The sequence below is a fragment of the Papilio xuthus genome, unplaced genomic scaffold (genome assembly GCF_000836235.2).
Source record: "Papilio xuthus unplaced genomic scaffold, Pxut_1.1 DF827597.1, whole genome shotgun sequence".
Taxonomy (NCBI): Eukaryota; Metazoa; Arthropoda; class Insecta; order Lepidoptera; family Papilionidae; genus Papilio; species Papilio xuthus.
Window position 1 is genome coordinate 919,190 of NW_013531052.1, and position 15,351 is coordinate 934,540.

Here is a 15,351-nt window from a genome sequence, read left to right on the forward strand (position 1 = left end):
TATCAACCGATAATTAGCTATCGTATTTCAAAGATGAGCTTCCCAGAAATCGGGCTATCTATCTACATCATGTTAAACAAATGAATGTGCCTACAATAAAATAAGCACTAATGTAGGTACAAAAGCATTGTGCAGATTGAGTATAAATTCTGCGTAACGTATGTTTGCTTTTTAGTTAAGGTTTAAATAAATATTATATTGGTAAAGGAAATATTTTATAGAATTTTTTTTTAAACAGATAATTTCACATAAATGAGAAATACACAATGTTACATATTCAAAACAAAATAAATTATGGTTTTCTGTTAGTGTTTTCTATATTAAAATCATATGGATAAAATTGTTCCCTTTTCCTATTACCGGAAAAAATTGTACTAGTTTTGGTGGATTATATTTTTCCTTACGTATGAATTTAGTTGAATACACCTTTTTTAATATTTATACTTTTATGTTCTCTTTTTTCTTAATCTAAAGTACGTATCTATGACGATCATTGTTCACCATACCAAATACAGATTAATTAGTTACTATTATTTGATAGGTCTATCTCACGTATAGACGAATAGTTATTATTTACTCTACAGATATGTCAAACTTAAATTATTTTGACATTTAAATCAGGACGATAACATGGTTTATAAACGCTAAATGATTGATTGCAATAAAAGCCAATAGTCTGTGATAAAAGTGCTATAAAATTAATTAGACGATTGCATCGTATCAGAGTTGTGTTCATGGCGAAGGCGCGGCCTTGGCAGTGGAGTTCACTCGCATTCCCTTCGCCCCGCACTCGACTCACACATGGGCAACACCATCTGCGATCACATCCCGTATAGTGTGTCGCACGCCTTAACCATACAAACGTAATATCTATAATTAAAATTGGCAAAGAAAGATCATGACGAAATTAGCTTGATTTAATTCCCACATATAACCGTAACCGATCGTTTCGTTTGACCGCTGTTGCCAATTTACAGTTCAGACGATGCAGGAAAACCGACAGGTCAGATGCTGCTAATGAACTGCATAACGCTAATATTAGTTTTAGTAATTATTTTCACGATGTATGTGTAACTAAATGTTTTTATAAAGTTAAAGGAAACAAATACTCGAGCTATATTTAGGCTTGACGCAACTAACATGTGTGGTATCGAAATTGTATGGTGTTCACAAAGATCACATACCGGGCTTATTTTATGTGTGTTCAGTTTTATATTGTTACAATTATACTAACAGACTCATAAAATGATCTTTCCTTCATTATTTTATAATAAAAATATGTTAAATCAATAAAGTATTTAATTGTTCAATTTCCTAAGGAAAATTGGAGACTTTATCATCAAATAAAAACACTAATTCTTATGAAAAATTTAGCCTTTGACTACGGCAATCAAACGTACTCTGTATTCATTTACAAATAATTATAATTGTAGTTTGCAATCAATGCGTGAATGTGTGAGGTCATTAATGATTAATTTGTGAGGTCCCAACACTAAGGAGCTGCTGGTGTAAGCGAAGCGTGGCGTCTCACGCGTGCGGTGCGACTTGCCCATATTGGATTACTACGAGGCCGTACTCGAGCGTGTGATACGAAAGGATACTAAGGTTAGGCTTGGTAATATCACGCACGACTACTTACAATTTATAATGTTTCAACACCCTGTCGTCCCTAATAGATTAGTCTGCTTACGTTTAGTTGTTTATGACAACAGTATCCACTTATATAACCTCCTTCTTTTTAAAGTCTGCTATAAAATCAAAATGTAACTGTACGGTAAAATTATTCTTTTTTTGTGTCACATTTTGGATATTGTTAAACGGAAAGATTAAAATATAAAATTCTATAAATAAATTATAAAACATGTGTTCATTTGTTTGAGTGTACCAATGTCATTAAATACGTTAAAGTTTTTATATGACTGTGCTGTGCCATATGGCGCTCGTGGCTCGACAAAGTCGTGACCGTAAACGCTTTTAGGTTGCCAGTCTGTAGACGTTGTGTGTGTATGCACGTTTGTATGACAAGGCATAGTCATTCTGATCTTATGGTTTCTGTGAATGATCCACTGTAATAAGATCCTTTCTCACGACTTTTATAAACCGTTATTTATCTAAAATAATAAAAAAATTACCAGAAAACCTTGGAAATTTCCATCTTATTAACACTATAAATGCGAAACATTAGATAGATGGATGTTTATTATCTCGCTGATATTTGGCATGGATGTAGAACGTAGTCTGGAATAATACATAGGCTACTAATAAAGTTTGTTATTAATCATGCGCAGACGGAATCGCAGGCGACAGCTAGTATTCAATACAGTAGTACTTTTATATTTAGTATAGAATTATATTAAAATTTCATTAACTTCCAATTATATCACTTAAGATGTTTTATTTTATTCGTTTTTTTTATTTATAAATTTTAATAATGTCTGTATATTTATTTTTAAATATATATAATCGTGTTTATACAAAGATAAATTATATAAAAACAAACATCTAGCACATATTGTACAAATAACATAAACATGCGATAAAGTGAACACATTATTGCAAATTCTTTATACATTGTTTTAAATATGGGGTTGTTGACCAGGCGTGAGTACAGTCGCCTTCGTTCGCGGTGTTACAGAAGAATTGTCTCACAAATCGCAATTAACATAAACACCTACCAATTTGCAAATAAATAATTAGAGTTTCGTCTGATGTTTTAATGAAATTACAATCAATTGTCTATTATATAATGTAAAATACCCCTCTTTATCTTTTTGAGGTGTGCAATATGTTGAAATGATTGTTTTCAAAGTGGAACAGCGCGAACGTGGTTGACTGTACCCATTGCCGCGGCCGCCTGCCGTATGAGATGTCGATACGAGAGGCGCTCGTGGCTTCGTGTAGTGTCGGTTCGGTCTCGGTATGTCATCGACCGGATGTAGTCGTAGATTCGGAGTCGGTCGGGGACGGATGTGCCGCCATTTGCATTCATGTCGCACACTCGCCGACAATACGTCGGACTATCCTACCGGAATAACGAATGTGGCGAACACATATTTTTTTTTATTCTTTATTATATGCATAGATAATTTCAGACAATGCTTAGCTGTTGTATATAAAACTCGCTAAAGATACTTACTGGACGTAAGTTTTAGCGGAAATATACAACGGATTATTTTTTTTAAAGGAAAAGTTTTGGTATAGTTATATTGGCAGGGAAAACTGAAGGTATTTGATATATACGTGTCTGTAACTCGACATTTATTTTATCTGTATCGCGTATTGGTATTAACGGGGCGTGTGTGCAAATTATATTGACACGATAAAACACTCGCGATAATTTTATTTTTCCTAAGTGCGCCTGTGTTTTTTAAAAGTTATAAATTTTTGATGATATTTGCAGTCGTACTGCCACACTTAGATGACAAATCTAGACCAGAGTATTCCTTACTGAGCAATGACTGACCCGAATAACTTTACGTCTGTTAGTCATTGAATATTGAAACCCTACTCTATAGATTTTCAAGTTTAAATTACATTTCTTAAAATTATATCGTGTAAAACATTAAGTACAAATATGGCTGGATCATTTGTGTTGTCACTACAATAAAGAAGAAATACAAGAGACGAAAATAGTAATAGGCAATTTTTTCTTGGCAATTTACATTACCTATCTATCTTTAGTGACGTTAAATCTAGCTAGGAATAGAATAATTAGTATAAAGACAAGCGCCAATATCAACCAAATTATAGAACCCTGGAAGCAAGGGTATAACAATCTAAATTACTAGATATTGTAGCCAGAAATCGCGGTGCGAAAAGCAAGGTTTTCTCATCACGGTCAGACGTCAAATGTATATTTATAAATTGTTATTATTACGAAGTAGAGTTTGTACAGGTACATACACACATTGAGTAATGTTAAAAAATTATGAAGAAATATTCTAAACGTGAGTAATGTCAGGTATAATGTAAGTTGCATTACCAGCTATAAGCATATACTAATACAAGTAAGGGAAAAGAGGCTAAACTGGTAAAATATTACTAGAATACAAAAGCATATCTTTTTAGACTGTTGACTCTTTAAAATTGTTTTAGTATGTACGCGTGTGTAATTCTGTAATTATAAAAAAAAAAACAAATGTAATATTTTCCCAATACGTGTACTTTATTTAACTGTAATTTTATTTGAAAAACATATTATGTTTCATGTCTACTCGTAAACGTATCAATGAATGCAGTCATATAGATAAGTATATCGATTATATTATTAAGATAAGACTTTCAACGAAATATTATGCAAGGTTATGATTTCTAGAATGTAAGAACCGATTATTTTAAGTATTACGTGGTTTCAGATATAATTAAAGGATTAAGCTTTTTATTATAATATTTCTAACATTTCTCTACATATGGGTTCAAACATTTACTTCTCTTCCATGCATTTCAACAGTCGTCATATCTGAATTCATCCTTCTTTCGCCTAATCCTACTTTTTACTAATATAAATGCGAATGTTTAGATGGATGGATATTTGTTTGAAGGTATCTCCAGAACGGCTGCACGGATCCCGCTGAAATTTGGTAAAGATATAGAACACAGCCTATAAGAACTAATAAAGCTTTTTTTAGTTTCACGCGGAAGGAGCCGCACTAGCTAGGCTATCAATAATTTAGCTTAAATTAGCTTTTCATAAAGTCATATTTGACATAACCATAAACAAAATTAGCGGGAAAATTCATTTCAAATATCGAACGTTTCATTTCTATTATTACGTGTAAGTATTGTTGATTTCTTTGAACGAATATTTACCGAAATTGTTGCTGGAAATCGACAAAAGATAAAGATGATATCACTATGGTTAAGTAAATTTATCAAGTATGATAAAATTGTATCGAATATTTTATCTCTATCGGATAGGAACAAAGGCGAGGGAACATAAGTTCTATATGTAATCTGGTAAATATTAAATCATAGGGCAGTTGGTTTTGTTTTATTTAAAATTATCCAAAACAAAATTGTTCCGTTCCGTGCATTAGTTTATGCTACTAACTTAAACAGTACTGCAAAGTAAAAGTTTATATTTATAAAGTGCATATTTTCTTCATATTGTTAGTTAATTTTTATGTAAGTAACGTAAGGATGAGGTAACAAACTAAATATAATATGCCAACAGATTAAAAACATTAAACTCGAACGATACGAGAATATTGTTATTAAAAAGTTTCAGAGTTGTCATGATTCTAGAAATAAATAACTAAATACTCTAAGGTCTTGTTTATAATTTGTACAATCGGCCGATATTATAAGCATCATATTCCTGAAAATATGTTTTCATTTTTATGCCAAATAAATTATTTAAAAAAAACTAAAAATAGCGAACCTCCACCTCTTTTGGCGACCATGATGTTTATTTTCGTATGGTCGAAGAACTCTGGCGACGTTCCAAAGATTTTGTGACGATAAATTGAAATATTTTCGAGAAATTTCAAGTATTAAACATTAAACTTTCTCCGGAATGCATAAGTGTGAAGAAATTAAGAATTCATTGGTAATGGAAACGTTTAAGAATTGATATCGAGCGATGGCAATGGCGATGGCCAGGCCAGTCGTATGTAGGGCGCCGGCGCGCTCGTATTGGCCTCGACGCCCGACCGGTTGCCATCTTTGGAACTACGACCGGTTTTGACAGAATACGTACATACTCTTTGCAATAACATTTAACTTTTACCGTAATAAATGTAGTATTAAACGAATTAATTATCTACTCATGTTTGTAAAGGCCGATTAAGCGTATAAATCATGGATCGTTTGAATCGGCGCGTGGCGGATAGGAGAGCGTTCTGCGAAATGTATTTTATCACAGACAATAAATAATATTGTAGTCAGCTCGCGTCGGATATCATAACTATCTCCTTTCACGTCTCTATTAATCATGGGATAGGGTCGTATCGGCAACCGGCATGGCCGCGGCCAGGCACAGCGCGATGACTCAGTGAGGCAGGGCGCGCAAGGGACGTTTGTGAATCATGTTCATGCCGTACCATTATGCACATATTGATGTCGCAGGTAACAGAATCGCTATTGTATGCGGTGCTCTATTGTGCAGTCGAACTTTTGAGGTCCCCGTAAACGATTGTTAATGCCGTATTGTTACACCGTTCGTATGCGTAGGTTCATTATTTAGATAGGAACAATAACAGCGCAAAGGCTGAAGCGAGATTTAAATATCGGACCCCTTTTTTGGGGTTGTAAAGGGGAATGGCACGTGTTTGTCGTACGAATTCATAAATATTTGAGGGTAAAATACGAAAATATAAAATGCACCTTAGCTTTTTTCTGTTATTACTCATGATATTTCTAAAAGAATAATAAAACCATTTATATCGTTGATTATTCTGACTAATTTGTATTACTAAAATTTGTATTTGGGTTAATTTTAGTATATAAAGTATCTTTAATTAATAAAAACCGATGTTATTGCAATTATTCGATAAATCGAGTATTGTTTAAATTGAAAAAGGAAAATTACGATAGCAAAGTAAACCGACTACTGACGCACATTTTGTACAAGTGCTGCCATCTATTATCAATATGAATCAACATTACAAAAAAATTAAACACGTTAGGTTAAGTTTAAAATTGTTTTTAATTAATTTGAATACATAGTTTATAAGTCGTTACTTCAGTTACGGTTGTATTTTTTTATTAAAGTATAATTTTAGTTAGAACCGGTAGATATTCATACCAACGTGACTCAGGCAAACGAATTGTTTAAACTAACACTTTTAGAAGCCTGTTTATTTTTTTAATCAGATTCTCACCATGCAATGACGTAAGACCTTTTTATAACTCAATGGGATTATTATTTAAGGATATATACATCCGAATAACAAACTGTGGAATGACTTTCAAAGATGTATAAAAGAGATTTTATATTTTATGAGATTACATTGGAAATTATGGTTTATTACATTCTTTTGAATTTGTCCACTTATAAAAAAACATGTTACCAATATTATTCACAACCGTATTTGATATTATTTTTCTTATAAATGCTGTCATCACTTACCTTGTTTTCTTCGTCTCTTGTACTATGTAACTATCATCTTTCGAGGTTAATTTCTCATACAGATGAGAACTGAATACCGCTGGTGTTTCAAGTGGCTTGGGACAGACAAGATAATGTACAAGTCTTATAGTAGACTAGGTGTCGCCCGCGACTCCGTCCGCGCGTAATTAAAAATAACCTACCAGTAGTTTGGTCGCAGCGTAATGTTATATAGCCTAAAGCCTTCCTCTATAAATAGACTTTACAACAAAAAAGAATTTTTCAAATCTGACCAGTAGTTCCTGAGATTAGCGCGGTTAAACAAACAAACTCTTCTGCTTTATATTATTATAGTAGATGTCTCAACTAAGCCAGACAGATATGAAGTTGTTTCTTGAACATTTATTTAATAGTAAATTTGAAGCGATTGTATGATAGTTAACGGTGTCTGTTATTATTTTAATTGAAGTAATTCTTATTTTAACGTATAATCTTTTTTTTATATCATAAGGTGGCAAACGAGCGAGCGGTGACATGAAAACGCTGAAATAGCGAAGTGACCGTTGCCCATAGATATACGCAATTGCATATGCGTTGCCTACCTTTAATCAACGGAGGAGAGGATGCACAGGAAGAAAACATTTCCATGCATCCTCTCATCCGGAGAGTCCACTTCCACTTCTCATCCTTATAAGAAAAAGGGTAGAAAGGGAAAGAGGACTAACTTAGGCCTTCGGGACGCACACTCACTCACTTTTATAACTAAGAAGTCCTAATAACGTTTTGTATATTACAATAGAAAATAGTGTATTTATTGTGTAGTTTTTTGTACAATAGTATATTTGAGAATGAATCTTTAATTGACGTTTGTTTGCTGGTAGTTTAAGTATGAATGCATGTAAATATTTCATTCATAACTCTTTAACGTAAAACGTCATAAATGTAATGATAGTCATGGATTATGATTCCTCGATAGTGTATTCATTTATTTCTATGAAATTGACATCACTCGTAAAATGACAATAAGCAGTTTTATATTAAAATGTATGAGTCACATCGATTAGCATTTATATGTTCTTCCAATACATATCCAAACTGTTATAACCAGAGACAAACTGCAAACTTGTCGTTGAGAGGTCTTAACTCCAACAATGTGTAAAACAGTTTTTCTAATATAACTATACAACTTTGGCTATCCTTAGATAGGCGTCGCCAGCTTATTTATGATCTAGGCTAGGTCTAGGAGAACGGAGGTCAGCTACCATTAATATGGTCATATTCAAAATAGTTATTATATCTTTTTAAATTTTCTAGGGGCGGCAGTTGCTCCTCCCTCTTCCCATGGCGCTCATAGTAATTTTCTTAATTTTAACAAAATAAATTAGAAAAAAATTCCGAAGTGGCAGAGTTCAATTGAAACGTGATAATGCTACCTATTGACTTTACATTCCTTTTTAATAATTAACGGGCAATTTTCATGAATAATTAAACATAAAGCGAATATATGTGATTGTACAAAATTTCGTTGTTAAACTACGAGAATTGCATACATTGTTATAGACAACGTATTTACATTTAGCTTTGCCTTGATACCTACTGACTTGTTTACGCGCAAACAACGCAAGACAATAAATGTGTGATTTGCATATTGTGCAATTATAAAATGAGTACTTTACAATCAGGTTATAGAAATTGTGTCTCGTTCAACAAACAAATATTATGACTATCAGATTAAATTTATTTGTTTTTTGAAAGTTTATAACCAAAAGTGGTAAAAATTTATCTAGCATTTATGAATGAGGAAATAGCGTGCACGGGTTTGCTTCGTTCTGCTTACATTTACGTCACGCCGATCTAAAATTGTGTTTCATATTATACTTCGTCAGCACGGAATTATAAAGAGAAGTAGCTTATATTCCCACTTGGACCTACTAACTTGCCGTCCAAGTCCCGTAAAAATTAGTTCAGGCATTCCGAAGAACGAAGAAGGACTTGCAAAATGAATTGACAGAGAAACGTGTAATAGACGCTTTCATTTTATCAATAGTTATAGATAAATATAATTCCTACTTACCTTTTCTTATTAATAAGCTCGTGACTCTACGAAGCGCTTCTCGCGGTGATTTCTGGAAGAATTTGGGCGTAAGGTTTGGCGGGAGCGTTAATGGTTTGCGCGCGCCGGAACCTTCCCAAGCCACGGGATGGTCCACTCCTATTTTCGACGACGTGGTCAGTCTGTCTAAGTGCTCTGTGGACGCAGGCCTGGAACAAAATTATTACATTAATATACGGGAGAACCGGCAACGGAAATGGGACCCAAAATTCGGCGTATGGAATGACGGATTCAGATGATATAGTCCACGTTGTACCACCGTCGGAATCACCAGCTGCAGCTAAATACTCCATATTGGTAATGACCTCAAATAGGTCGGTGGCCCATAATTGTTGAGCCACAGCTAAACAGTTGAAGGTTATGTTATTTAAACTTTTGAGACAGTTCAGAGTTGATCTACTCGCGTCTATCATAGATGTTATTAGTACTTGTAATTAGTAACCTGTGCCGTTGTCTTGGATACCAGCCGCGCGGTGGTCCACCCAGCCGCAGCAGGTCGGCGCCTGTACACACGCCCGACGCCGCGCCCATCACAGACCCGCGCCCGTAACCGCCCAGCGTCGCTGAACTCCCTGCACACATCACATTATTATAATATATACTACCTATCACCCACTTCATCTGGTTCATTGACCTCTATAGCTACTTGACAGCTTGGAATTGTCAGTTTTCGTTTCGTTTCGACTGGCCGTGGGTTTCTGAGACTACAATTACATTATAAAACATATTGTCATCCCTGTTAAGCATGACAAAACAGAGATGACAATTTGTTTTAAACGAAGATATCGGTCTTAAAAACCCAAGGTTAAAAACGCCAGTTGTCGGCTTATTCTATCTCAATTACTAGGTTCAAGATTTTAACACCGCTACCAACCGTTACGTTATCGCTAAAACGGCGCCAGTCAAAAAAGCACAAAACCATGACTTGTTGACAAGTTTTTTAGTTGACAAGTCAATCAATGGTATAAAGAGGCTAGTAATCTTATCAGTATATTAACAGAAACAACTTTAACCTGACGGAATGTAGACAAACTGAGTTCCAGATCAGTTCACTCGTACTGGAGTACACACTACATCAGTAGTTGATCTATCCCTCAAACGCGGTTAACCATCCGAAAATATAAATACGTACTAAAGTATCACTTTATTTCTACAAAGGGTGATTTATAAAATATTTAAAATACCCTCTCCAAGATGTTTTAGAATATGATTCAAAGCACAATTTAAATTATTACAAACGAATTAAACATTAAGTTTTAACTGAACAAAAACAAGAAGAAACACTAATTAAAAAACTGAGTTATCACACACGGCTACCGTTATTTAAATAAAACTCTTTTGATGTTATAGCTCCAACTATTTTAATACGACTAAATAAATTATAAAATAAAAAACAACGAGTTATTATCGATTAAACAATTTGATGTTATTATATAGCGTAAATATTTACGTTTTCTAGTAAACATTAATGCAAATTGGTTTTGATAACAAAAATAGAACAATACCATAAAAGATGTCATGAATGTCCATTGTTAATGCATTTCTTGATCAAAGGGCTGCTTAGATGCATCTATTAGTTGTCTACTCGTTATTGTGAAAGTCCATTGAAGTAACACTAGTATTAAAACATCGATGTCTCTCTTTGTTTTAATGAGAATGAGCGGGAAATTACGTTACAGATATTTAATCATTAATTCAGTCATTTTGTAACATATATAACAGATTCACTAAATTGAAAATATATGATAGAAAATATCGCAGATAACAATGCCTCTTTTGATGAAAATTTAAATCAAAAGTTGTGTTAAATTATTTGCTATAAATTTACTTCAATTTAATTGAAAATATGTGTTCACCAGAAAAGTTAAAAGAACGCACCCTGGCTATACTTGAAATAAATAAAATGCAACTGAAATGTTTGATGACCCCCTATACATTTTATGGGACATCGTACGAATCACATCCTGCTGAATCGCATTCGCGCATCTGCGCTGAAAATATTGTAAGGTGTGGTTGGACGTAAAGAGATGAAGAGGGAGACGCACTGATCAAGGCGCAGCTGATCAAAAAGATAGACTTGCCTATGGTCTGTATAGAATTCATAGTGTTATTGCGCGGTGGTCCCGTGGAGTTCCTGGGCGGAGTACGCGGTACGTCGCAGCCGCGCGCGAACACCGGCGTCTCGGGCAGGCTCGCTGATGTCTGCAGAGGACCTCGCGATCCTGCTGACGTGTCTCGGTTCTGACGCTGCAGGGTGCGACGACGAGCCCCACTTGCACCCACATCTGAAATGTAAAACGGTCCAGAATGAGAGATGAGAAAATCTTTCGTAAAAAATTCGGCGATATATAAAATCTTGATAGATACTAGCTTGTGGCATTATTGTGCTAAATAATAAATAAAAGTCAATACCTAAATAAGGTCAAGATACATTTTTTTTATAATAGTTTATGAAAAAGTGACATCTATGTTATTTTACTTTGAAACTACAGTAAGATGTCTACTCTATCTCGCATAAGATAGATGGCGCTAGTACATACGGTTAAAAAAAATAAGTGAGCCTAAGGGAATAAATAGAAGTACGTTATGTTTTAAAATTGTAAAGGATATAAATGTTACCTGTGGGTAAAGTTCTTCTGTCCGTGGAACCAGATTTGAAGTTGCTGCTCCTGCGGTTCTTGTTGTAGCCGGCTTCCATGGAGCGCGTCTTCAGGCTGTTAGTGGCGTCCCGATGCGGAGGCACCGCCGGCGGCTCTGAAGGCCTAGCAATTGCAAAATATTACATCAATTATAATCAAAAAGAGCTAAGCTTTAACATTGTGTTTCAGGATATGCATACCTCCTTCTTGACTCCAAGGTGGGAGTTGGTAAGGTATCAGCTTTTTTAACGTGACGCCGCTCGGTCGGCTGCATGATCTCCGTGTATTCGTCCTCAACCTCTTGCACAGGAGAGGGAGGCAGCGGAGGGAATTTGGGAGACTCGGGAGTTTGCGGGAGAGGTCCCCTCTCGTGGCCGAGGTTGGGTGACGGGGGCAAAGGAGGCCTGTAGGGGTGTTCCACTATTTGGACATTTAGCGGAAAGTCTCCTCCGCTCGATACGGCTGAGTCGGACGATGAGGGCTGACGCACTAAGCCGACGGGCGCGTCCTTCGAGCTGGCCGACTTGTGCATACTGTTCGACCGTCTGCCCGACGAACGATCGCGGCGGTCGATCGATCTGTTTTGTATTTCATTGTGACTCGACGACTTCTGGATGTCGTGTCTCCTCTGCTTGTCCCTAGAGCTATAGCGGTAATTGGTTTCTAAAATCTCCTTAGATACATCATCACAGTACTCGTCCTTATGTATATTCCAGTCTTTAGGCATGTACGGCGTAAAGTGCTTTTGGTCCCGTCCCTGACTTAGAATAGCGCTAATATTATTTTCGATCTTGCGGAGCGGCGAGGTGTCCCCGCTGGAGCCGGGCTCGCCGCTCTCCGCGTCCTCCTCCTCCTCCACCGTGGTGATGAGAGCCTGCCGCGCCGCGCCGTTCACCTCCCCCTCGCCGAGGCTCGGCAACGATATCACTCGGACGATGTTGGGTGGAACGGTGGTCAATTCGTTCACCGTCTCGTTGCACTCTATCTGCGGAGCTTCCTCCACTTTACCTTCCTTAATTAACGACTGTATGTTATCGAATGTCGACGAATACTTTTTAAAATCGGTAAACCTGTTCTGCGGCGACAGTTTGCTTTGAGACACGTTACATTTGGGCGTGCCGGGCTTTTCCGCGCTCGCTTTTCTGCTTCTAGGGCTGTGACCGAAGAATTCCGGGTTGATGTATCTATCTTGGCCGTTGTTGAGATCCAGACTAAGCCTGGACTTGGGCGACGTCATCTCCTTGCTCAGTCTGGAGTTGGGCGTGCACAGGTCTATGCTGTACCTGGAATTGGGCGTATTCAGTTCCCGACTGAGACGGGAGTTGAGGTCGACGCTGTAGCGCGACTGCGGCAAACTTAAGTCTGAACTCGGTCTGGAGTTGTACGAGCTGACGGATCCGGAGCCGCTGATAGATATGCTGGAGCCGTCTATTGATTTGTCGGTGCTTCTATTGAGACTGTGGGTTTGAATTAGATTGTTTGTATTGGTTTTGGTGGTGGGGGTTTTATTGAATGTCGGGAGCTGTTTCCTGTTCTTGCCCTTCCTGATGACGTATGTGCCGCAGGCGAAGTCGCGGCGGGCGTCGTGCTCGAGGTCTGAGGCGGGCGAGGCGCAGTGTGCGGTGCCGGCGGGGTTATGTACGGCGGGCGAGGCGAGCGGGGAGCACTGCGCGGGGGGCGGGGGCCAGTACTCCTCGCCCCAATCGTCGTCCAGCCTCTGCGGTATTGAACTTGTGCTCGAGTGCGACTGATCCCCCGATTTTCGTCTTCTACGGCCAATAACCTGAAAATGCAAAAGAGGTTATAAATAAAATATGTTTTCATTTCGGATGGGAACCGGTCGACGAAATGGCAATACAAGTATACCTCCGTACCTTAGTGCTACCCGGAGTGAGAAGGGGATCATCACCGTCGAGGGAGACTTCCCAGGCGATGGAGTTGCGCTTGGAGGGCGTGGTGGCGGCGGGCGGCGGCGGGGGCGGGGGGAACGGCTCCTCCAGGGAGTCGTCGGAGAAGTGCTCGTCGTCGTTGCTCCGGCTCGAGCCTCTCGTCTTGCGCCCGTCCATTACGTCCTCCGAAGAACCTCTACACACTTCTCTATGCCTCTCCATAGAACCGGCGAGAGTCCGCGGAGGTATCTTACCTCGCGGCGACAGCATCTCCCCGTCCGATCTGCTGTCGCGTTTTACGTTCTTCCTGTCTAAATTCTTTAAATTCGAAGGTGATATCTTTTGTAAGTTGTAAGTGGGCGAGTTAGTTTGTCTATTGAACTGGATGTTGGGTCCCGGGTATATAGTGACGGGGTGTTCATTGTACGGTTTGTCGTTGAATTCGCTGGAGAAGCCCATAAAGGGGAAGACCGGGGGACTGTCGAAGCTGGGCGACTTGATGACGGGTGCGTGTCGCGGCGGCAGCCAGGCGGCCGAGTCCTGCGGCGGGCGAGCGCCGTGCTGCAGCGAGGAGAATCGATAGGGCGGCGCGGGCGCTGGCTGCAGCTGGAAACCGTTCGTCTCCACCTCCTTATCCCAGCCATATGGCCGCTGATGTCTGGTTTTCGGCTGGAAATTTATATTTTGACATTATTGCAACGTAATATTTTTATATTTTTATGTTATAACTCCAAAATTGTTATGGCTGTTAATGACGACGACAAGATGTACTTACAAATGTTGTCTGAGTTGCAGTTGTTATTCCATTGACACTAATAATAGAATCCAGTTTTTCAGCTTCGGTCCTCTCCGCAGAAATGGTCCGCTTCCCAGAATTTGCCGGTGACACTCTGAAAAATATTATAGATACACCTTAATTTTCAATCTCATACTCTAGTTATTTTTGAAAACTTTTTGCAGGTATATTACAAAATGTATGTACAGCTTGTATTGCTTTAACGGAGACAACTAGTAGCGCTTTTTATTAAATCAAAGGGTAATTTTTATGCTATTGTTTTCAAAATAAAATACGTAATGTGATGTCGTACTTGGGTAGCAACGTAGAGATGATCCGCTGCGCCTCCTCCGGCGGCGGCGGGGATTGCGGCGAATGCGGGGAGCGCGGGGACGGCGGGTCGGGGGGCGAGGGTTCCTCGCGCTCCTCCGTCGGCCGGAACCCTAACGCGAATTTCGCTCTGTGATTGAATATAATGCCAATCATTACTTTCATTATTGAATTTTTTATCAGCGTATGTAAGTGACAACTGCAAAACGACGCTATTTAGAGTTTACTATTATATGCTAGTGTTTTTAATTTGTATTTTTGTTTTGTATGGACCATGTGTCTGAATGAAAGATTTATTATTATTACTATTATTATTATTGCAAACATTATTCAATGCTGGCGTGTCGTCGTTCAGGTTTGTATCTCGTGATATATTTACGAGTGGCAACCCGTGATACCGACAACTGTCATTTCTAAATAATTTACTTATGTACAGATGTTTTGTAATAATGTTTGTTTTAAAAGACGCAAAGAGTCTCTTTTATAACTTAATTGCTTCCCCAACTCTACAATAGGACAGTTTTAAAATTAACTAAAAGTTTAGTTGAGTACCTTAA

General features: G+C 37.8%; 1 protein-coding gene across 2 annotated transcripts in view; it reads right to left on the bottom strand.

The window, feature by feature from the left end:
- LOC106118217 (uncharacterized) overlaps positions 1-15,351 on the bottom strand; it is a 127,165-nt gene that overhangs the window by 12,076 nt on the left and 99,738 nt on the right. For both annotated transcript variants that reach the window (XM_013312800.1, XM_013312799.1), the window contains 8 exons: positions 14,778-14,924; positions 14,465-14,579; positions 13,675-14,358; positions 12,001-13,583; positions 11,781-11,923; positions 11,243-11,446; positions 9,604-9,733; positions 9,123-9,310 (listed from right to left, as the gene is read on the bottom strand). In XM_013312800.1, coding sequence (XP_013168254.1) covers positions 9,123-9,310; positions 9,604-9,733; positions 11,243-11,446; positions 11,781-11,923; positions 12,001-13,583; positions 13,675-14,358; positions 14,465-14,579; positions 14,778-14,924 — 3,194 coding nt within the window. The remainder of the gene's footprint in view (positions 1-9,122; positions 9,311-9,603; positions 9,734-11,242; positions 11,447-11,780; positions 11,924-12,000; positions 13,584-13,674; positions 14,359-14,464; positions 14,580-14,777; positions 14,925-15,351) is intronic.